Below are 20,449 nucleotides of genomic sequence, written 5' to 3' on the forward strand. Positions count from 1 at the left end.
AAATCGTTGAGCAGAGTTTTTAAACAAGAGGCTTCCTGAACCGAGGGGTAGCCATAGAGCATGGTGTCATCAACAAATTGCTGATGAGAGGAGGCAGGGGAGTTGTGGACAGAGATGCCTTTTAGCTGCTGAGAATGGAGGGCATGCTTGATGTGTCTACCAAGACCTTCAGCCATAAGAATGAAGAGGAAAGGGGAAAGGGGGTCCCCTTGTCTTATGCCTCGAGAGGGCTTGAAAGGGCGGGAGGGTATACCATTTACAAGGATGGAAAAGTGAGTGGAGGTGATAAGGCTCATGATCCAGCGAACCCACATGGAGCAAAAACCAAATGCTTTCAACATGTGTTGTATATAAGACCAACTAAGCTTATCGAAAGCTTTAGAGAGATCCAATTTGAGTAACATACCTGCTTGCTTGGATTGTTTGAGCGAGTGAATGATTTCGTGCGTGAGGAGAATGCCATCCATTATCTGTCTGCCTTCTACATATCCCGACTGCTCCGGAGAGATGAGCATGGGTAATAGAGGTTTTAACCTATTAGCAATGACTTTGGATATGACTTTATAGATGACATTACAGAGAGCTATAGGCCTGAATTTGTCAGGTGTAATGGAGTTCTCCTCTTTAGGGATGAGAGTAATGAAGGTGGAGTTGAGGGAGGGGAGAAGCCAGCGCAGAGCCCTGGATTCCTCTACAATCTGCCAAACCTCCAGCTTAATCATATCCCAAAAAGCATGAAAAAACGTGGTTGTGAAACCATCTGGGCCAGGGGCCTTACCTTCTTTGAGCTGCGCCATTGCCTCATCTACTTCCTGGAGAAGAATAGGGCGCATGAGTAGCTCGTTGTGTTCCTCTGTGACAAGTTTAGGTATATTGCTGGTTATCTTTCCAATCGCCTGTTGCCGATCCACTGCTTGTTCTTGGTGTACCTGCTGGAAATGATTGAGGAGTATCTCTTCGATTTCCTCATGCTTCTCGACTTTTGCCCCCTCTTGGTTCTGAATGAATGGAATATTATTATGCATCCTTCTCTGCACCGTAGTTCTGTGGAAGAACTTAGTGTTGCGCTCCCCTTCCTTTAGCCACCTGACCCTTGACTTTTGCCTCCAATAAATTTCCTCCTGCTTTCTCCTTTCTTCAAGCTGATTGTGAATGTGTCGTTCCTGATCCAGGGTTGCCTCCGTGTGCCCTTCATTAATTATTTTCTGTTGGAGATCCCCCAGTTCCTGACTTAGCTCCTGTTGCGCCTTAAATATATTTCCAAAGGTCTCCCTATTCCATCTTTTTAGGTGACTTTTAAGAAATCGCAACTTCTGTTGAAGCTGATACATTTTTGATCCCTCTGGGGGGATGAAAGAGGCCCAGATGGTTCTGACGAAGTCCTTGAATGCGGGGTGTGTAAGCCAAAACCCCTCAAAACGGAAGGGTCTTTTGGTCCGATCCCCTGGTCTCTGCCATTGCAGAGCGATCGGCCAGTGATCCGAACCAGTATGAGCCAGTATTGCCGCTGACAGATCACCTCCAAGATGCACCGCATTATCCGAGATCAGAAAGCGATCCAGTTTAGAGGCAATCTGATACTTGCCAATTCTGCGATTACTCCAGGTGAAGGTGCCATTACAGAACGACATATCTATGAGAGAGGCATTTTGGATGAAGTCCTTGAAGCGATCAACTTCTGGTTCCAATCTGGTTCTCCCTCCTATCTTATCCTCTATTTTGGTTATCATGTTGAAGTCCCCTGCCACGATCCAGAGTGGATGTCGCCTATTTATGCTCAGCGCTTCTATGGTGTCAAGGAGCGCGATTTTACTTCCTGTATCTTGCGGAAAATAGACGTTGGATAGGTTACCATGAACGTTGGTACCCAGAATATGAAAGGCCGCCTGTATGAGGTGGTGGGATGCGTGAAAATCTGTGAGAATTACAGCTTGGGTGTTCCATGCTATAGCAAGCCCCCCTGAGGCTCCCGAGGCATCTACAGCAACAGATCGGCACCCTGGCCAAGCTTTTGAGAGTATGCGACCCAGCGTAGCACTATTGCATTTAGTTTCCTGGAGGAAACACATCTGCGGTTTTTCCATCTTGATCATGTTTTTTAACATCCTGAGTTTTCCAGGGCTATTGAGCCCTCTTAAGTTCCAGGATACAAGCTTCATGGTTCAACTAGTTTGGGAGGGACTGTAGTACTTCGTCAACTTCGCATATCTGCCTGAGTCCACCAGGATTTTCCCAATCTCTATTGTTCTCTGGAGATCTGTTTTCCTCCCTCTTTTTTTGGTATCCTTTGGACGCAGGCTGCCGTCCCAAGTACTTCCTGGTTGTATACCTAGTTGGTGTTGGTGGTAGGCTCTGGAGATGACCACTTCCAACTTTTCTAGTTCGGTCTCAGAGATGGATTCATATGCTTTTTTTTTGCAAGCTAGTTCTAGTTCTATAATGTCCAGACCGTGGAGATCTATGCTTTCTGGCTCTTCCTCCATTTTCTGCACTTGACTGCTTTCCTCGTGATTAGTCTCTGAGTCCCGTGGGAGGTCTGCCTTACCATCCACCTCCATTTCCTTTGGATTCTCCGCTGTGTCTTTCGGATTCCTGCTAAGGATGGTCGGGATGATGATGGGAGGCTGAGATTTGGGTGGGGGGTCAGATGGAGGGGGATGGGTGGAGGAGGAAGGGCGTGCATGGATATTCTCAGAGTCTAGGGGCTGGTCATCTGAGTAGTCGCCTAGAATGTCGAAGCTGTTCTTAGATGCAGGGTTTTGGGGTTTGTTGGGCTGGGGTTTGGACCCATTCTGAGGCTTTTTATGCGAGCGCTTCCGACTTGGGACTTTGGTGAAACCATCTTGAGATGGGGATTCAGAAGGATCAGAGGAGTTGGCTTTGGCATTAAGAGGGAAATCCCTGAAGAGATGCCCCAGCGCATGGCACCTTCTGCACCTAAAGGGCACATGCTCATAATCGAGAGGCTGGATCCATTCCTCGTCTCGGTGGGCAAGTGTTACTGACTCTGGTAAAGCTTCATTCAGACGAATAAAGACACATATTCTAGCGTAGGAGATATACTTACGGGATTTGGTTTCTTCTGCCGCTCTGATGTATTCTCCCACTCCGTTTCCTATGCCCTTTAGACAATCCTCTTCCCAGTATTCATCGGGCAGTGAGTACAGTCTGATCCACACTGGTGCCCAAGTGAGATCTTCCTTGTCAGGGTTGAATCTTGGCATCCAATCCCTCAGATATAGACCTGTCGAGTTGAAGAAATAAGGCCCTCCTCCTAGGATCCTGTATTTGTCCTCTAGGCAGAAAAAGATGGCGGTGAAGAAGCCCTTCGGCCCAAGCTGGAGAGTGACATCTCCCTTGGGTTTCCATTTCGCCGCGATCCAACCGTTTAATGCTCTTTCAGTTGGCCAAAACCCTATGAATTTTCCAATGATAGCATGATCTTTCATATACTCTATTCTTCTATCGATCTTGTCTCCTGGCAGTTCTATTCGTGGCCTTTCTTTGGCTACAGGTCGGCAAGTTGATGAAGAGACTTTCGGGCTATTCCCTTGAGTCTCTTTTTCTTCCTGTGGATCATTGTCATTACCTTGATGCTTTTTCCCTTTGCTGAGAATATCCGGATCAACCGATCCAAAAATGACCGCTTGCTCTGGGCCATGCAGTGAAGGGGAGGGCTCTGACGCCCCCCCCTGAGGAGGTACCATTGTCCTACGCTGATCCCCTGCAACTCTGTCACGCTGCAGAGCTTCCTTTGCAGAGCTTGAACGCGTTCCTCAGTGCTGTCGGTGCCGTCGAGGGTTTCTTCCTCAGAACCCTAGCTCCGTTCCGCTCAATAGCCACAAGAAACTCAATCGATCAGTGATCAAGACATATCCCTAATAATTATTCATTATTAATAACCATTCATTATTATAATAATTACTCTTTATTAATAATTATTATATTAATTATTCATTATTATAATTAATTATTATATTATATTAATTATTCATTATTATTATAACTATTCATTACTATTATAATTATTGATTATTATTAATAATTATTATATTAATTATTCATTATTATATTAATTATTATAATAATTAATATATTAATTATTAAGTTTGAACAAATTCTATATAACAATTAATTAATATTTTTTTCCGAGGAAGAGGGAGGGACGATGCGCTCTGCTAGGGTTTGCAGGAGCCGCCACAGAAGGACCTGACTAGAGGACACTGCTGGAGTCAGCGCGAGCAAGGCTGAAGGCGACAAGATAAGGAAGAGAATCAGGCAGGAGGGGCAGACCCGATTGCTGCGGTTTTTTTCACTTATTGGGCCAGGACAACAACAGAGAGACAGGCACTGAGAGGAAATGGAAGAGCCGAAGGGGGGGGGAGAGATCCCCTCCTTCAAGAATGTGGTAACCGGGGAGAACAGCGGGAGCGAAATGGGGCATAATCAGAAGGAAAGCCACGTCCCGGTCATGGGTAATTTATGGCAGAAAAGGATGAAAGGGAAATGTCTACCGCGAGCTCAAAAAAAACCACGATATGTCATCCCTTGCAACAAGCTGGAGGAATACAACTGCTATATGAAGGACCACGCCTTGATTTGTAAATTCATTGGTTATTGGCCTTCGGAGAAGGAGCTACTTCGATGGATTGACCAGAAATGGAAACCTCGAGGTCATATTGATCTGAAATTGGGAGCCAAGGGATTTTTCACAGCAATCTTCACGAACGTGGAAGACAAGAATAGGATATTTGAAGAAGGACCATATTTTTTGAACAATGCAGGTCTGTTCATGAAATATTGGGAGGAACGATATAACCCAGATAAGGAAAAGCTGCTGGAGGCACCAATCTGGGTCAGGCTCTTTGGGTTGCCCGACGAATGCTGGGACCCTGAAATATTAGAAGGAATCGGCAACACAATCGGGAGTTTTGTTAAGATTGCAGAGGCTACAAAACGGGGTAAGTATAACGCCTTCGCAAGAATCTGTGTATACATGAATTTGGCGGAACCCCTTCCTGACAGCATTGAGGTGGAATATCATGATGAGGTTTGGGAACAGCCAATAGATTACGAACACATCCCTTTCAGATGCCGAAACTGTCATGAATACGGCCATTTATACAGGCAATGCCCGTTGAACAATGAGGAGGAACCAAAGAAAAGTCAGGAGGAAGTGTCTGGGGGTTTTCAGCAGGTTACAAGAAGACGAAGGCAAAACAAGGAAGGCCCTAGATCGCAACCTCAGAGGAAACCAGCTCAAATGTCAAGCCAGAACAAATTTCAGGTATTACAGGAGGGCAATGAGGATTATGAAGTAAATTTAGAGGATGATGAGGATCCTGGGAACAGCCCAATGGAAATAGTAAGGGAAGGTAAAGGAAAGGAAGTAGACCCAGGAAAAATCGATGGAGAACGAACAGAGGAGCAGCTGGAAGATACCGCAATGCAATCACAAATGGAGGTGGAGAACCAGGCAGAAAACGAGGTTGAGGAGGAGAGAATAATGAAAAGGCTTCTTCAAGAATGGAAATACCTGGACAGAAGATTCATACCTGAAAAACAGAAACAGCTGTATAAGGAAGTATTCCAGAAATATAAGGAGAAAAAAGGGGAGAATATAGTCAAGCAGGTGATGACTGGAAATGATCAGGGGACAGAATCGATGGGACTGGACAGCTCTGGCAAAAACAGTAGAAAGAGGGGTCGTAAGACAATGAGTGAAACCATCCAAACGGTGGGAGAAGAGTTGATCAATTCAGGTAAGGTGATACCTCTGTCAGAGGTTTTTTTCCCCTCCTATCAAAAGTTTTAAATGATTGTTATCAGTTGGAATATTAGGGGTTTAAACAGTAAGGGTAAACAAAGGTACATGAAAGACAAGTTGAAAAAAGAGAAACCTAGCATTATGATTTTGCAGGAGACTAAAATATCGGTTCAACAGCTTGAAGGTATTATAGGAAAAAATAATCTTCATTACGAAGTGATGGGGTTGGATGCTATTGGATCTGCAGGCGGTATAGCAATTTTGTGGAACCCTAATGATATCATCCTGGATAGATGGACTAGTATGAGCAGAATCCTTACTGGTCAGGGTAGGATAGTGGGAACCAAGGAGCAGGTTGTTGTTTCAGGGGTTTATGGCCCCCCCTCCTTAGGCGAAAAAGAAAACTTCATAGCAAGCATGAAAGGTATCCGAAGACTGTATCCTGAAGCTGCCTGGATCATAGGGGGTGACTTTAACTTAATCAGATCCTTGGATGAGAAAAAAGGAGGGGTGAGGAAGGTGGACCAAATCATGGAGATTCAATGAGGCGATAGAGGATTTAAGACTAGTTGACATTCAGACTATCAATGGGATCTTTACCTGGAATAACAGGAGAGGAGGTAAAAACCAAATCGCTTCCAGGCTGGACAGATTCCTAGTTTCAGAAGCTATCATGAATAAAGACATTTTTGTAGAAGCAAAGATTATACCCTCCTTGGGGTCTGATCACTGGCCGATTAGATTAGAGATCGATATCAAAAAGAATCGTGGGAGGAGACCTTTCCGGTTTGAATCTTTCTGGTTGAGAGACCCAGAATTCATTAAGAGAATCGAGGAATGGTGGCGACAATCTTCTATGCAAGGTAAAGGAAAAATGCAAACGTTCCAATTAAAACTGAAAGAGCTGAAGGGCAGAATTAAAAAGTGGAACAAAGAAGAGTTTGGAAACATCTTTGAGGATAAACAAAAACTAGAAGGAGAAATGGAAAGCATTCAGCAAAAGATGATAGTGGAAGGCAGGACAGAGGATAGCATCAACAAAGAAGGGGTCATCCTGGGGAAATTAGAAGAAAGACGAAAGCAGGAGGAGGTTCTATGGAGACAGAAATCTCGAATAAAATGGTTAAGAGAGGGAGAACGAAATACTAAATTCTTCCATCAGGCAATGATTAAACATAGACAGAGGAACAGAATCCTATCCATTAAGGATAGGAATGGAAATAGAGCGGTGGAGCAAGAGGAGATAGAACAGGTTCTTGTGGATCACCACAAAGAAATATTGTCTGAACCACAGGTTGATAGATCTAGAGCTATTCAGGAAATCTGCTCGGCCATTCCCAGCCTTGTCACTGAAGACCAAAATAAGGCTCTGATGAGAGCTGCGACCCTCGAGGAGGTAGAAGAGATGGTGAAAGCAATGAAGAAGGGTACTGCCCCAGGACCAGATGGGTTCACAGTAGACTTTTACTAGGCGGGATGGCATTTCTTGGGGGGAGAGATCCTTGATCTGGTTGAAGAATCAAGAAGGAATCAAAAGGTGTGGCCGGCTCTCAACGCAACCTTTTTTGCTTTAATTCCTAAAGGTGAAAATTTAGAGGATGCAAATGGCTTTAGACCAATAGCATTATGCAATGTTATTTACAAGATTGTAACGTCCCTGATAGCTAAGAGATTAAAACCCCTTTTAGACCAGCTAATATCTACAGAACAAACTGGTTTTGTTGAAGGAAGACAGATCCTTGATGGTCTTGTTGTAACTCAGGAAGTTTTGCACTCTCTTAAGGTTAAAAAACAAAAAGGCATGCTGATTAAGCTGGACTTGTCTAAGGCTTATGACAGATTGAATTGGAATTATCTGGGCAAAGTCCTAGAGAGCTTTGGGTTTAATAAGAGGTGGATTGCTTGGATCCATAGTCTGATCTCCTCTCCAAATTTCTCTATCCTGGTCAATGGAACTCCAACGAAAACTTTTAATGCTTCTCGTGGAATTAGACAAGGAGATCCTTTATCCCCTTTTCTGTTCATCCTTGCAGCTGAAGGTTTGGGTCGCTTTATTAAACAAGAAAGAGAGGCAAACAGGTTGAAGGGTCTCAAGCTTTGGGGGAATAATCTGCCCTTAACCCACCAACAATTCGTGGATGACATTATGCTTTTTGGAGAACCAACAGTCAAAGAAGTCAGACATATCAAAAGAATTCTGGATCTATTTGCAGAGGCATCTGGCCTGGAAATTAATAGAGACAAATCTTGTATCTTCATATTCAACACAATAGATCAGGTAAGAAACCATCTCACCAGACTTTTGGGTTTTAGAAGAGGGGAATTACCTACGAGGTATTTAGGTAATCTTCTAGACCTTACCTCTAAAAAGATGAAAAATTGGCAGGGTGTCTTGGATAAATTGAACGCAAAGGTTGCAAACTGGGCCTTCAGAGCCTTAAACATTGCAGGGAGAATCGTCTTGGTGAAATCTGTCTTGCAAGCGATCCCAATTTATCCTCTCTCAATAATGGCCGCACCTTTAGGGGTTTGTGCTAAAATCAGAGAAATCATAAGGAACTTCATCTGGAGAGGGTCTGACCAAAAAAAGAAGTGGGCTCTTGTATCTTGGGAACAGTTAACGGAGAGAAAGGAGAAAGGAGGCTTAGGGCTGAGAGACCCTGAAACTCTCAACAGGGTCCTGGGAGCCAAGTTGTGGTGGAGGTGGCTCAGGGGGGGCAATGATCTGTGGAAGAACATATGGAAGACTAAATATAACATGCCTGATTCAACGTTAGGGATCCTAAGGCAACAGGAAACGCCTAGAGGTTCTTCTATCTGGGACCTGGCTCGCCAGAACTGGGATCTGGTGGAAAAACACGCTTTCTGGGAGATTCGTGGAGGAGCAGAGGCAAATTTTTGGGAAGATAGGTGGCAACAGAGAGAAAGATTGAGTAGAATCCAAGATCTTAATCAAATCCGGGCCAGAATAGAAGGAAACAGGACTTGTGTTAGAGATTATTGGAAAGTTCATGCTGTGGACGAAGGGTGGAGAGTTTGGATTGATCCTGTGGAATGGGACAGGGAGATTGAACAAGACCTGCAAGACAAATACAAAAAAGAAGTTGGATCCAGGAAAATCAGAGCTCGTGATGGCCAAGATATCCTTAGGTGGGGGAATTCTATGAAGGGTCTGTTTACCACCAAAGAAGCTTATTACTTATTTGATCCTCAGAATGGGGATGCTGGAAACCTGGATTGGAAAGTCGTTTGGGAAAATAATTGGTGGCCAAAAGTCTCTATATTCATATGGTTGGCTGCTAAAAACAAGATCCTAACCTGGGATAGAATCCAGAAAAAGGGCTTCAATGGGCCTTCGATATGCTGTCTTTGCAACAAGGAGGGGGAGACCAGGGATCATCTTCTGATTAAATGTCCGTATTCTAAGAATTTGTGGGTGAATATTAAGCAGACCTTCAATAAACCAGGATTTGTCATCAGTGATTTTAATGAATTGGTCTTCAAATGGAACAAGGAAGCCTTCCAATGCAAGGTCGTTAAAAGAGCCTGGAATCTTATTCCAGGGTTTGTCATGTGGATGATCTGGAAGGAGAGAAATCGGAGGATTTTCCAGAATTTGTCAAAGGATCCGGAGACAATCTGGGTAAAAGCTGTAGAGCTCATGCGGGAAACAGTTCTGGTGGAGAGATGGTACGAGGATGATTGGAAGACAAATCAGGAGGAACAAGAAATTTTGAGGAAGCTAAACTTAAAACTGGAGATGGTTCATCATAAGCTATCCGTCCCCCAGGACATGAGGAGCCAGAGCCCTGACAAATTCAGTTACCCCAGGGATACCTTTGTTAAGTTAAATTTCGATGGGGCTTCGAAAGGAAACCCAGGAGAAGCAGGCTTCGGAGGCATCTTCAGAGATAGTAATAAACAGGTCAGATGGATATTCGCAGAAGGGGGAGGAGAGATGACTAATAATGAAGTTGAATTCTGGGCCCTCCATCAAGGATTAAGGATTGCAGTTAGAAATGGTTATCCTAACCTGGAAATCGCGGGCGATTCTCAGATTGCAGTGGACATGGTGAGGAAATTAAATAATGGCAAGAGCTGGGAAAAAGCCACTAACAGTTGGCGTACTGCGGGTATCGTTCAGGATATTGCAGTTCTCTTAAAAAAGATTGAATATAAGGTAGTAAGTCATGTCCGCAGGAAAGGTAACCAGGCGGCTGATTACCTGGCCAATTGGGGCAGCAGAGGGAGGGGTAACAGGGTTGATCAACAATGGAAGGCTGTGTGTGGAAACAGCGAGTGGAAAGAGTTGGCTGAGATCATTAACTCGGATTATGACCAAGCCACATAAGCACCCTGTCGGATCATTGAGCTGGCATAAACAAAGGACGTGGAGATCCCGGTTTTTTATCAGTGATCAATCGGGGATGCTTAATGAAATGATGGTTGAGTACAGAGCTGTACTATGGCAGTGTGCGAAGGTAATGGCACTCGATCTTGCGCAGGGTGAGATCATTAATTTATGTATTTTCAGTGGAGGGGATGGTGGGCTGTCAGAAGCCTCGATAACAAACATTAACCAAGGAATAATTACCATGAATACTGGCAACCGCGAAAGCAAATGGCGGCATTTATTCGCCGGTGATAATCGGTATGAGAAGGTCAAAAATCCTATTTATATCAAGATCGAGGAAGGCGACCGGACATCTGGTTGTTTCCAAATTGGGAGAGGAGCGATTAGGGTGTTGGAGAGTAGTCTGGCCTGGATTGAGCGAGTGGAGTATCAGAGACCTCCCAGCAAAGGAAGCAGGCGAATTATGGAGACCAGACAGCGGACTAAGGAGATTGAGGAACATCAAAGGGTGGCGACGGAGACGCAGGATAAGAAAGGGAAGGGCATAGCCCAGGAGAGTCCCCCGACGGAGATTTGGGAAGTTGATGATGAGTCGGAGGAAGAACTTCCGCTGGGTGGTGATGGAGGGTGGTCGGTCACGCAGAAAAAGGCTGCTGCTGAGGATCAGCACCAGCAGTGTGAAGGGTTCTCTGAACCGAAGGGGAAGAAGGAGCGGAGCCCGGGGCTGAGGAACCGTGCGAGTACCCCTGCTGAGGAAACGGAGGTGAGCAGAAAAAGAGGTTGGGGCCAGAGGAAGCGGACGCAGGGGGAAGGTGAGGTTTCGGGGCGGAAGTTGAATCCTGAGAAAAAGACAAGGCATACTGTGAATTACAGACTCAGACGGGCGGAACGAGCGTTCCAGAGAGAGTCTGATCCCGCTGTTCGAAGAGTCATGCAGTTTATGGAGGAGGAGTCCCTCCAGAACCAGTCCGCTGACGAAATGGAAGAATGGGAGTCTCTGCTCCACGACCCTGGTCATACTAGGGGGCGAATGACGCTCTTTAAACAGTCACTTCACATTTACTGGGTGATGAAGGGGTTACTGGCGAAGGCGCTCGAGCAGGTGGCAAAAGAGATGGTGGAGCTGGCCAAGGGAGAACCGGACCTGCGCAGAGAGCTTAGCTTCATTCGCGTTGCTATGGAGCGACAAGAGGAAAAGATGGAGGCCATGCATCAACTGCTGAAGAGCATGCAACGTGATGATGCGGGAGGGACAAGTCCACAACCAGACATGGATACTGCCTAATCTCAGATATGCTGGAAAATCTTCACTGCCTTTTTAGCTGTAGTTTTTTGAGATCCTTAGAGAAAGATACTTGTTTTTTGCAGATCAATAGCATTAGGAACTCTAATGACTGTTTAGTAATGTTGGCTAAGATTCTGAGACTGTGGGCCTTTTATTTTTGGGCGGCTACCAGAAACTATAGGTGGTTTATCACCCGGTTTCCCCATGAGGGCGGGTTTTCTATACTTTCCTGATGATATGTAAAGTTCTAATTTCTATCGAGTAATAGAATGGGTTCCACCTTAGCTTACAAAAAAAAAAAAAAAAATTCGAAGAAGAAAAGACGTAATTTCCATTAATTTCAGAAAATTACATGTTGTAGATGCGAAACGCATATGCAGAAGTGTGGGCAGAGCCACATACAATAAACAATACTTCGAGAGAAGTATTCCAGAAAAGCCCACAAACAGGGCAGCAAGTAAAGAGTATGTAAACCCCAAAACTGGAGGATACCCATACCCGTCACCACGAAAACAACAAAAAAAGCAAGAACATAGCTGCTGAGGGAGAAAATGAAACAGTAAAACATCTAAATCTGGCTGTCCAAGGCAGTAGGAGAGGCACGAAATGTGGGAAGTGCAGCCATGGTAGTCACGCTTCCCCCGCCCCCTCAAACTCTCCTCCTGAAACCCGACCAAACCAGAGGTAGATACCAAACTGCCAAATCTTCATCAGCCGCCTGCAGAAAAACCAGCAAAAAACGGCAATGATGCGGCACGAAACAAAACAGTTCCCTCAACGCGTCAATGCCGCAGAGCTAACGAGCCATCAATAAAACATCCACTGCCCCAGCAGAGGAACCCCGCCGGTCCCAGCCAGAGCAGAGGCAGGTCCGGGGGCAGAGGCGGCTAGGGCAGCCACCTCGCCCCCACGAAAAATGATCCGAAGACCAAAAGAAACTCGCCCCCGTTCCGCCGCGCAGTTAAAAACCCAAAGAAAACAGTGCAAAGCCGCCAAGAAGAGCCGCCTGGATGCAACGAGACAGGGCCGCCGAAACCTACAAGGTGCTCCGCAGCCACCCGACAGGTGCGATAGAGGGCCCCGGATCACTACCGATCAGAGCCCAAGACAGAGGGCCGCCGAAACTGGTACCACAGAGTCGAAAGGAGGAAGCAGGGACCGATTGAAGCGCCGCCACAGACGATTCAGTGCGCAAATACCCCAACAGGTAGCAGCAAAGGTCACCTGCAGACGGGTATGGCGTCGATGTCAAAATGAAAGCGTAGGATGGGTTGCCAGAACCAGGGGCGGCCCAACCGCCATAACCCAAACGACGGAAGCAGGGGCAGAAACCCTATCTCCGCGCAGCTCCCAAAGGAAAGGAAATTTTTTTTCCAAACAAGTGTTCATTCACTCCAGTCAATAATTAATATTAATATTAATATTAATATTAATTACTATTAATTAATTATTAGGTGATTATTATTCATTATTCATTATTAATAATTATTATATTAATTATTATAATAATTAATATATTAATTATTAAACTTGGACAAATTCTATATAGCAATTAATTAATATTAATAGTAATATTAATTACTATCAATTAATTATTAGGTGATTATTAATTTAATTTCCTTTACATTTATTAACATTATTAATTAAGTACTATTAATTTCTTTTAACATTATTAATATCGATTTTCTAACACTATTAACATTTAAGTATTTTAATTAGCTTAATTTATTAATTAATTCATCTAGCATTAATTGTTATATTAATTGTTATTATTATTAATTACGGTTAATTAATTAGTAATTGACCATTAATTTAAATATTATTAATATTTATTAACATTATTAATTTATTATTATTAACCCTATTATTATCTAGTAACATTATTAAATATTGATTTTTCAACATTTTTAATATGTTTTAGTTTAATATAATTAATTAATTTATATAGAAATGAATTAATATAAAAATTTTACTATTATTTATTTCTAAATAAAATTAAAAAATAATAATAATATTAGTTCAATACACTAATTTAATCCTTAGGTTTTGAATTAATGTACAAACTCTTCAATAAATATTAATATATAAAAAACTCAAGAGCAAAAATAAAAATATAAGTAATTTATTAAAATTAAATTAATAAAAATAATTAATAAATAAATATTCCAGCCGACATTGTGCTGTTCCTTAAAAATTTATCCTCATTATTATTTATTTCTCTCTAAGCGCTCTTCTTTTATCATCATTCTTAAGTCCTGATGATGGATCCCATTTGGGATTTGAAACGTTGGCATAAAAATGTTCATACTGTGGATTCTCCGGTCACTGATTCAAAAGATACAAACCACAGTACTCTTATCACTTTTCAACTGGGGTGATAGACCACTAGGGCTTTCAAACCAGTCTTCTATTGACTAGAAGGAGTCTAAATACTAAAAATGAATGTACAACTAATATTTACTACAAGAAAGTAAATTCTTTCCTATTTAGGAAATGAAAGTGTTATGAAATGCCCTGAAATAATTTAGCTAAAAAATGACACACATTACTTGCAGAAAAGAACTAATCTAACCTTGCATTCTATCATCTAGTTGTTTGGACTAATTGGACATGGGAAGTTATCCTATCACTCTATGATTGATGTATGCATGCACTAAATAACTCATGTTGAAATGGTAGAAAAAGAGTCTTTTGATTTTTGACTTAGAAATGTAAATGCTAAGTTAAAAAAATATAATATTTGCATGGGAGAAAGGCATGGAAGAGTTGGTATAAAATGGAACTGAGAGGCATGGAAGTAAAGTGGCGGGTCTACCCTATGCTTGTACTATCACTTCTTCTAAAAAAAAAATTAAACAGGCTGGTATAGGAGATCCTATAGCTACTACAAGAACTACTACAAGATGTCCTAGTTTTCTACAAGAAGTTAGCGGAAGGTCATAGGAATGTAAGGAAGGTGAAATGAAGTGATAAAAATATTTCTAATGGTGAAATAGGGAGTACGGAAGGTGCACATTACCCAAGGCTTAGCCCAACACTTCAGGATGGTTGGACTTGCCCAAGGTGGTTGTCCACAGTGGCTACAAAATAAAAAATTGGATTAGGGGTTGGTAGGCCTTGGCAGAAGGTGGAGAATACTTAGATGAGTCTGGTGGGATGAGTTCCTCCCTGTAGATCAACAAGCCCTACATTAAAACATGTTCTTATTTTCATTTATACATAACTTCATACAAATAGGGAAAAGATGAGTTGAATTTGAGAAAACTGATTTATTGATGGCTAATGACTAGATCTATGAAATGAAATACCTTCTTAAGCTACAACAAACTCAAGAAAAAAAATGACAACTACAGGTTCTTCAAAGAAATCATAAACAATGATCTATTCAAAAATGAACCCTAAGTTATGGAATGATCAAAAGATAAATCTCTTTTTAGGTTTGTGAGAGTGGGGCCCTCAAACCATGATCCCATGAGGGAGATGAGGAAGAGGCCAATGTCACAAGGTTTTTTGAAGTATTCTTTCTCACTATCATACCACTAATCTACTTCTTCAACTAATGGAAACGAAACTAAACAATCATTCAAATACTTGTTAAACTAAACAAAGCAGAAATAACTTCAACATCTAACTATAATCTTAATCTAAGAATACATGTACAAAAAGAGGAACATCTACTACTAGGGTTGAGCCCTAATCCAAGAGCTTCATCCCTTTGAATCAACTTAGAGTTGGATCAAGGTAAACCTTCTCATTATCATCAAAATCTCAAATGCAACGAAAGATTAACAGTCACAATATTTTAGCTCTAAACTGCCTCTTGGATACAAAAAAAAATTGAATCCTAATGAGGCCCTTGGCCTTCTTATTTATACAAACTAAAGCTACCAACAACTTCCTAAAAATTAGGGAGACTTGGCTCCCAAACTGGGAAATGACTTATCCTCATTGTCACTAGCTTGACTACCAATGAACTCGGTTGGCTTGGTTGGTTGTAACTCCGAGCTGATGAGATATGGTGGAGGAATATTCGAATGATTTGAGGAGTTAAGGAGGGAGAAAAATCTCCTAAAATCCCTCTTTCTTGTCCACTTTGAGTTCCTGCACTTAAATTATCCCAAAACTGCTCCAATTCCTGCAATTAATGCATATTAGGCCACATGACATAACATCTCACCTTTACCCTTCTCACTAAGAAAAATATAATAAAATATGTAAGTAAATGTGAGAAAAGTTGATTTTAATAAGATGGAGAGTGGCATTAAGACCCATATAGTTTACCTATTAATGAGCCTCATCATCACTCCCTACTGAAGTAATTCCTCATCCTCTGAGAAACATAGTCTATTTCCATATCTTTCATAGCTCTTGTGGCCTCTCTAACATCCCAAGCCTCTGTTGATGGAGTTTCCTCTTGAGGATAGAACCCTGCATGTTTCTCTATTTCTTCCCATTGCTTTCTCTCATCCTCTTCCTTCCTACATTCTAATAGACCCAATAGAAAGGGTGGACTAAGTTTCAAACCAATCTAATTGATGTTTAGTCTCTTCATGGCATTCTTATACAGTGGGGTCCTTTCCAGTGCATTCCTCAACCTCTAAGGGAATGGTACTCTCTAATCCTTAGACTGTGTGGTAGGTTGCTCCATCTCCTTTGGCATGCTTGCTGGATTTCATTTCCCAACAAGCTCAAGGTGTTTTCAAAGTGGGTGGTGGTAGGTTCTTGTGTAACTAGGTATATTGGTGCAAGTTGGATATCATTGGAGATGATGTTGTGGTTTCTAATGAAAACTATGGAATTTATCTATTCTGATATGATATAAATGGGTTCCCCTTCCTCTTTTTCCAATATTCTCTTCACCTCCTTAGCCCTGGCCTCCTCATGACTCATCCATGATGTAAGGGCCATTAGTTGTAAATCCCCCAACTTTTCATTGGGTTATCACACATTCAAATTTGTTAAGGCAAAGTTGTGTAGGTAAAATTCAAATATCTTGGCCTTATCTTACAGGGTGTGCTTGTCACATAGTTCAATGAACTATCTATAGTCTTGGAAAGGCATAGTCCCCTGTTGTGCTAGTGTCTTGATTTGAAATTTCAGCCATTGATCCTTGAGGTATAGTGCATATTATCTTGATGGCATCCTACACTAAATTGCCTCGATGGAGAGGCTTTTTGTGGTGGCCAATTAGCTCTTGTTTTCTTGCAACTGCCTCCTTAGCCATATGTTTTCTGCCTATAGTTGAGATCTCATAATTTGTTCCCTGTATCTCATGTCACTCAACTCCCTGCCCATCTCTAGGAGTTTCTCTTCCATATGGCCCACATCTTCTACCTTCTTTGACTTGGAAATTTTCATCCAGCGATGTGTCCTTCCTCTCTCTTTCTCAAGCTCAAAGAAGAGAGGGATTGCAAATTTTTGTGGTATTACTCTGCCTCCCTCAATGAACTTGTAGTAAGAGCTTAGATTTGGCTATGGGATAGGCTCCTACATCTCTTGGAATTCCCCCTCAGATGTTTTTGGAGAAGCTTCCCCCTCCTGCACTCGTAGTTTTGCTTCCTTTCCTTCCCTATGCCCCTAATGTCCTTCATGTAGATTTTACTTGTGTTTCCTATAGTACTGGAAGATTTTTCTATAGGACTACCTAAGGATCTTGATGAAGGATTTTTCCTCTCTGTAATGTGATCACAGGTGCCTTCTCTTGCTTTGTTGATGTTGACCTGCTTACGGGCTTCCTAACATAGGTGATGGGAGCCATTGGGGTAGCTTGTTTTAATGTGCTCTCTTCACCTTTCATTCCCAAGGAAACTAGCTCTTCCTGCTTTTTTGGTGACTCGACAATTATGATAGGAATCCTTGTGGGTGATTGTGCCCTCCCCTTCTTGATCCTAGTGTTTCTTATTGTTTTGAAATAGAGGGGAGTCTTCCTATGTCCTTTCCCTTTTAACTTGATGGGTGTGCTTAGGACAATCGAGGTAGCAACTACCTCCTTCTCATTAGGCTCAGGTGTCAACCTTGGAGATTGCTCCCCTTCTTTGGTATGTTCTTCAAGGCTTTCCTCTTCCTTCTACTCTTCCTCTTCACCTTTCTCTTCTTCTTCTTATTTTCCTATCATATTCAAGGGCTTGGATTTCAATTACAGCCTCTCTGTCCATGTATCTAAACGTTGACCATAAAATAGGATTTATTAATTGGCTCAAGGCATACTCTAGTATTGGTTTAATGAGTCCATGATGTGCCAATTGCTGATGTTTCCCTTCTTGTACCTTTTGGCTCATGTCTATGATTCACTGCAATAGGAAATAAGGAACATTGAGCCTTTGATTTATGGGTAGCTCCTCTCCAAATCTCAACTCATGCAATAGTTTAAATTGGTAGCCATAGACTACATTGATCCTCCCTTCATAAGAAATTTATTTGAGAATGTGATAGCTTACCTCATTCCAAATAAAGGGAAGGGTGTCCCTTGTGACCCCATTTTTGTCCTCAATTGTCTCTTCATCATCTATGAAAAAGTTTTTCTTAGAAAAATTGTTTTTGGAATTATCCTCTTTTCTCAATTGAACCCCTTGAGGAAGTGTGGTGACTCTGTTGATCACCTTATGGTTGATTGTAATTGACAACCCCCTGAACAATAGTAGCATTGGTTCTAACCTGAGGGTTGAGTGCCATGGAAAATTCATGAGATATATCATCATTGTACCCTCTGAGAAACTCAAATAATCCCAACCAGTGATGCCTCCTAAATATATCTACCACTGGGGGATGAAGATGGATCCTGGATGTGTTTGTGGGTTCCATTTTATTGAACCTTGCTCCCATTTCTCTTCTTTGGTTAGCTGATTGTAGGAGGTTTTGTAGGCTAGCCTTAGTGTGATTTTTGGGTCACTAAGAATTTAAAATTTTTGGTCGATGACTACAATTTTTACACTTTCCTATATCCACAAAATTCTCTTTAAACTTCACAAAAATCTGTCTAAACCCCAAGCCGACTATAATTACTAGAACATTTTAGACTTGTCCATTTTTCTTCCCTAGCTATCAAGTAAAAAACACAGGAGAGATGGGCCACCTACATTTCACTATGATGCTCTAGATGGTGAGAATTATTGACCAACTAGACCCTAGGCACCCCATTGTAGATTTATGGTGAAATTCTAGTGCTTCCTGTAGCTCCCTGAGTTTCATGTAGTTTCTTGTAGCTTTGTTTCCTGTAGGGTGGCCAAAACAAGGTTTTCTTCCTTGATGGCTCTCCAAGGTGGTCCCAGTCTCTCTAATATCGAAATGAACAATTGGTGCATGAAAGTTTGGATTTTTTTCTATTTATGGTTGATTCCTTGGAGTGTTGTGTTGGCTGGCAGTGGTACGAGATTTCCTCATTAGGACCGTTGGCCCACCATTGGTGATCATGCAGTCTCCCCTCATAATTATCACCCACTCTCACATAACTAAATCGACCACCTTTTTGACTGATGCTCCTTGATGTGACATTCCAATGTGGCATGCTGACTAGGAGTTTACATTTTTACCTCGAGCTAAGGGTGGCCAAGTTAACTCACCACCTCCAACTTATAAAAAAGAATTTTTTCACATTCCTACACTTTTATCATATTGTTACTCGAGGAAGAGTTTGGATGAGGTGCCATACTTGTGCCTACCTTTCTCATTCCATGCATGTTGGAGGATGACCTTGTTGTGCTTCTTGTTCAGGTAAGTGCTCTCCTTTGGTCATTTTTTTGTTGATTTATTCTTGCTGACATAGTTGTTTGCTTCTTGTTTCCTGTGTGAAAGTACTTAGTATCCTTTCTACTGCTACTGAGCTTTAAACAAGAGGCACAAAGCTTGTAGAGATGTTGGAGCCCCGTATTTTCATTGGTGGTGAAGGAGAATGCAGCAATGGCTTGTTGCAGTTGTAACACAAGCTGCTACAGGAGATCCTGTAGCTGCTATAGGAAACCCTGTAGTTGCCTTTCCTTCATAATTTTTTTTTTCACTTAGAGGGAGGTTGGGTAGTGGTGTAGGATTTGAGAAATGGTGATGAAGGAGATGAAGCGATGGGCGGATGAGGCATTTTTTGTATTTTTTTCATTTTCCTATGTTTCTTTTTTCCTTCTTTTTTAATGGACACAGGGGTAGGTATGGATATGAGTGAATGTTGGGTGAGAGATGGTGAGGTGTAGGATCCTCTCTTCTTCTTTTGTTTAACCAAGAATAGTCCTGCATCATTTTTTTCCAATCCGTACCCCTTTCCTGTAGTATTTCAGGACATCAAATAGTGCTACATGATCTTCCTATGGTAACTACAGGACATGTTGTAGAAAGCTAGAAAAATGCTCCAAGATTGGTTTTTGATGTTTGAAAGTGGAGATGGATTATGGGGACATTGTAAGAATGCATCAGATGAAGTGGATGGAGGAAGAGTTTAAGTGATTCTTGGCTTGCTATCCTTGGAAATATGAGTCCTTTGTTGTCATTAAAAACCTGCAAAATCATAGAATTTTATTAGTGAGGAGGTTTGAGGTCCTTGCCATGGAATTTTTGTTTTGTTTTTTTTTTTTTGTTTTTTCTTCCTTTTTTGAAAGACACATAGGTTGCCCCAAAGGAGGTTTTGAACCTGAATGCCTTCCCTAGGTGCCTCAAGGGAGGTTTTCAACCAAGGATCATTTTATTTTACTTTTTTCACTCCTAGAATGACTCAAGGAGGTTTTTAACCCAGGAGTTGGCCTCAGGTGCCTCATAGAGTTTTTGACCAAGGTCCCTTATTTTTTTCTCTTTTATTCTTTCTTTTTTTCAAAAATAAAAACAGTCTTCAATAATTGGGTGAGCTGGAAATTGAGATACTTCCAATCACATTCACTTCCTTACTGATGGTACTGATGAACTCCTCCCTCGACAGAGGTCTTTTATAGGATTTCAATTTATACCCATTGACAAGCAAGGGGATACCTTCTTCATCAATGTTCCTAATTTTCATAGCCTCGTTGTCATGGCACTTTTCTATCGGATATGGTCCTAGCCACTTGGTCATCAATTTTCCTTTGAA

The 20,449-nt window shown here is 41.9% G+C and overlaps 1 protein-coding gene across 1 annotated transcript; it reads right to left on the reverse strand.

Annotated features, from left to right (window-relative positions):
- Positions 1-378: 378 nt before the first annotated feature.
- Positions 379-2,084, reverse strand: LOC149251646 (uncharacterized). Its single transcript, XM_089453954.1, has 3 exons — positions 1,179-2,084; positions 708-998; positions 379-534 (listed from the first exon to the last, which is right to left on the reverse strand). The coding sequence occupies exons 1-3, from the start codon at positions 2,082-2,084 to the stop codon at positions 379-381; spliced, it is 1,353 nt and encodes a 450-aa protein (XP_089310080.1).
- Between the last annotated feature and the right edge of the window lie 18,365 nt (positions 2,085-20,449).

Source organism: Pinus tabuliformis, chromosome 7 (assembly GCF_031772625.1).
Source record: "Pinus tabuliformis cultivar Carrire ecotype Pingquan chromosome 7, CPIR1, whole genome shotgun sequence".
Classification (NCBI taxonomy): domain Eukaryota; kingdom Viridiplantae; phylum Streptophyta; class Pinopsida; order Pinales; family Pinaceae; genus Pinus; species Pinus tabuliformis.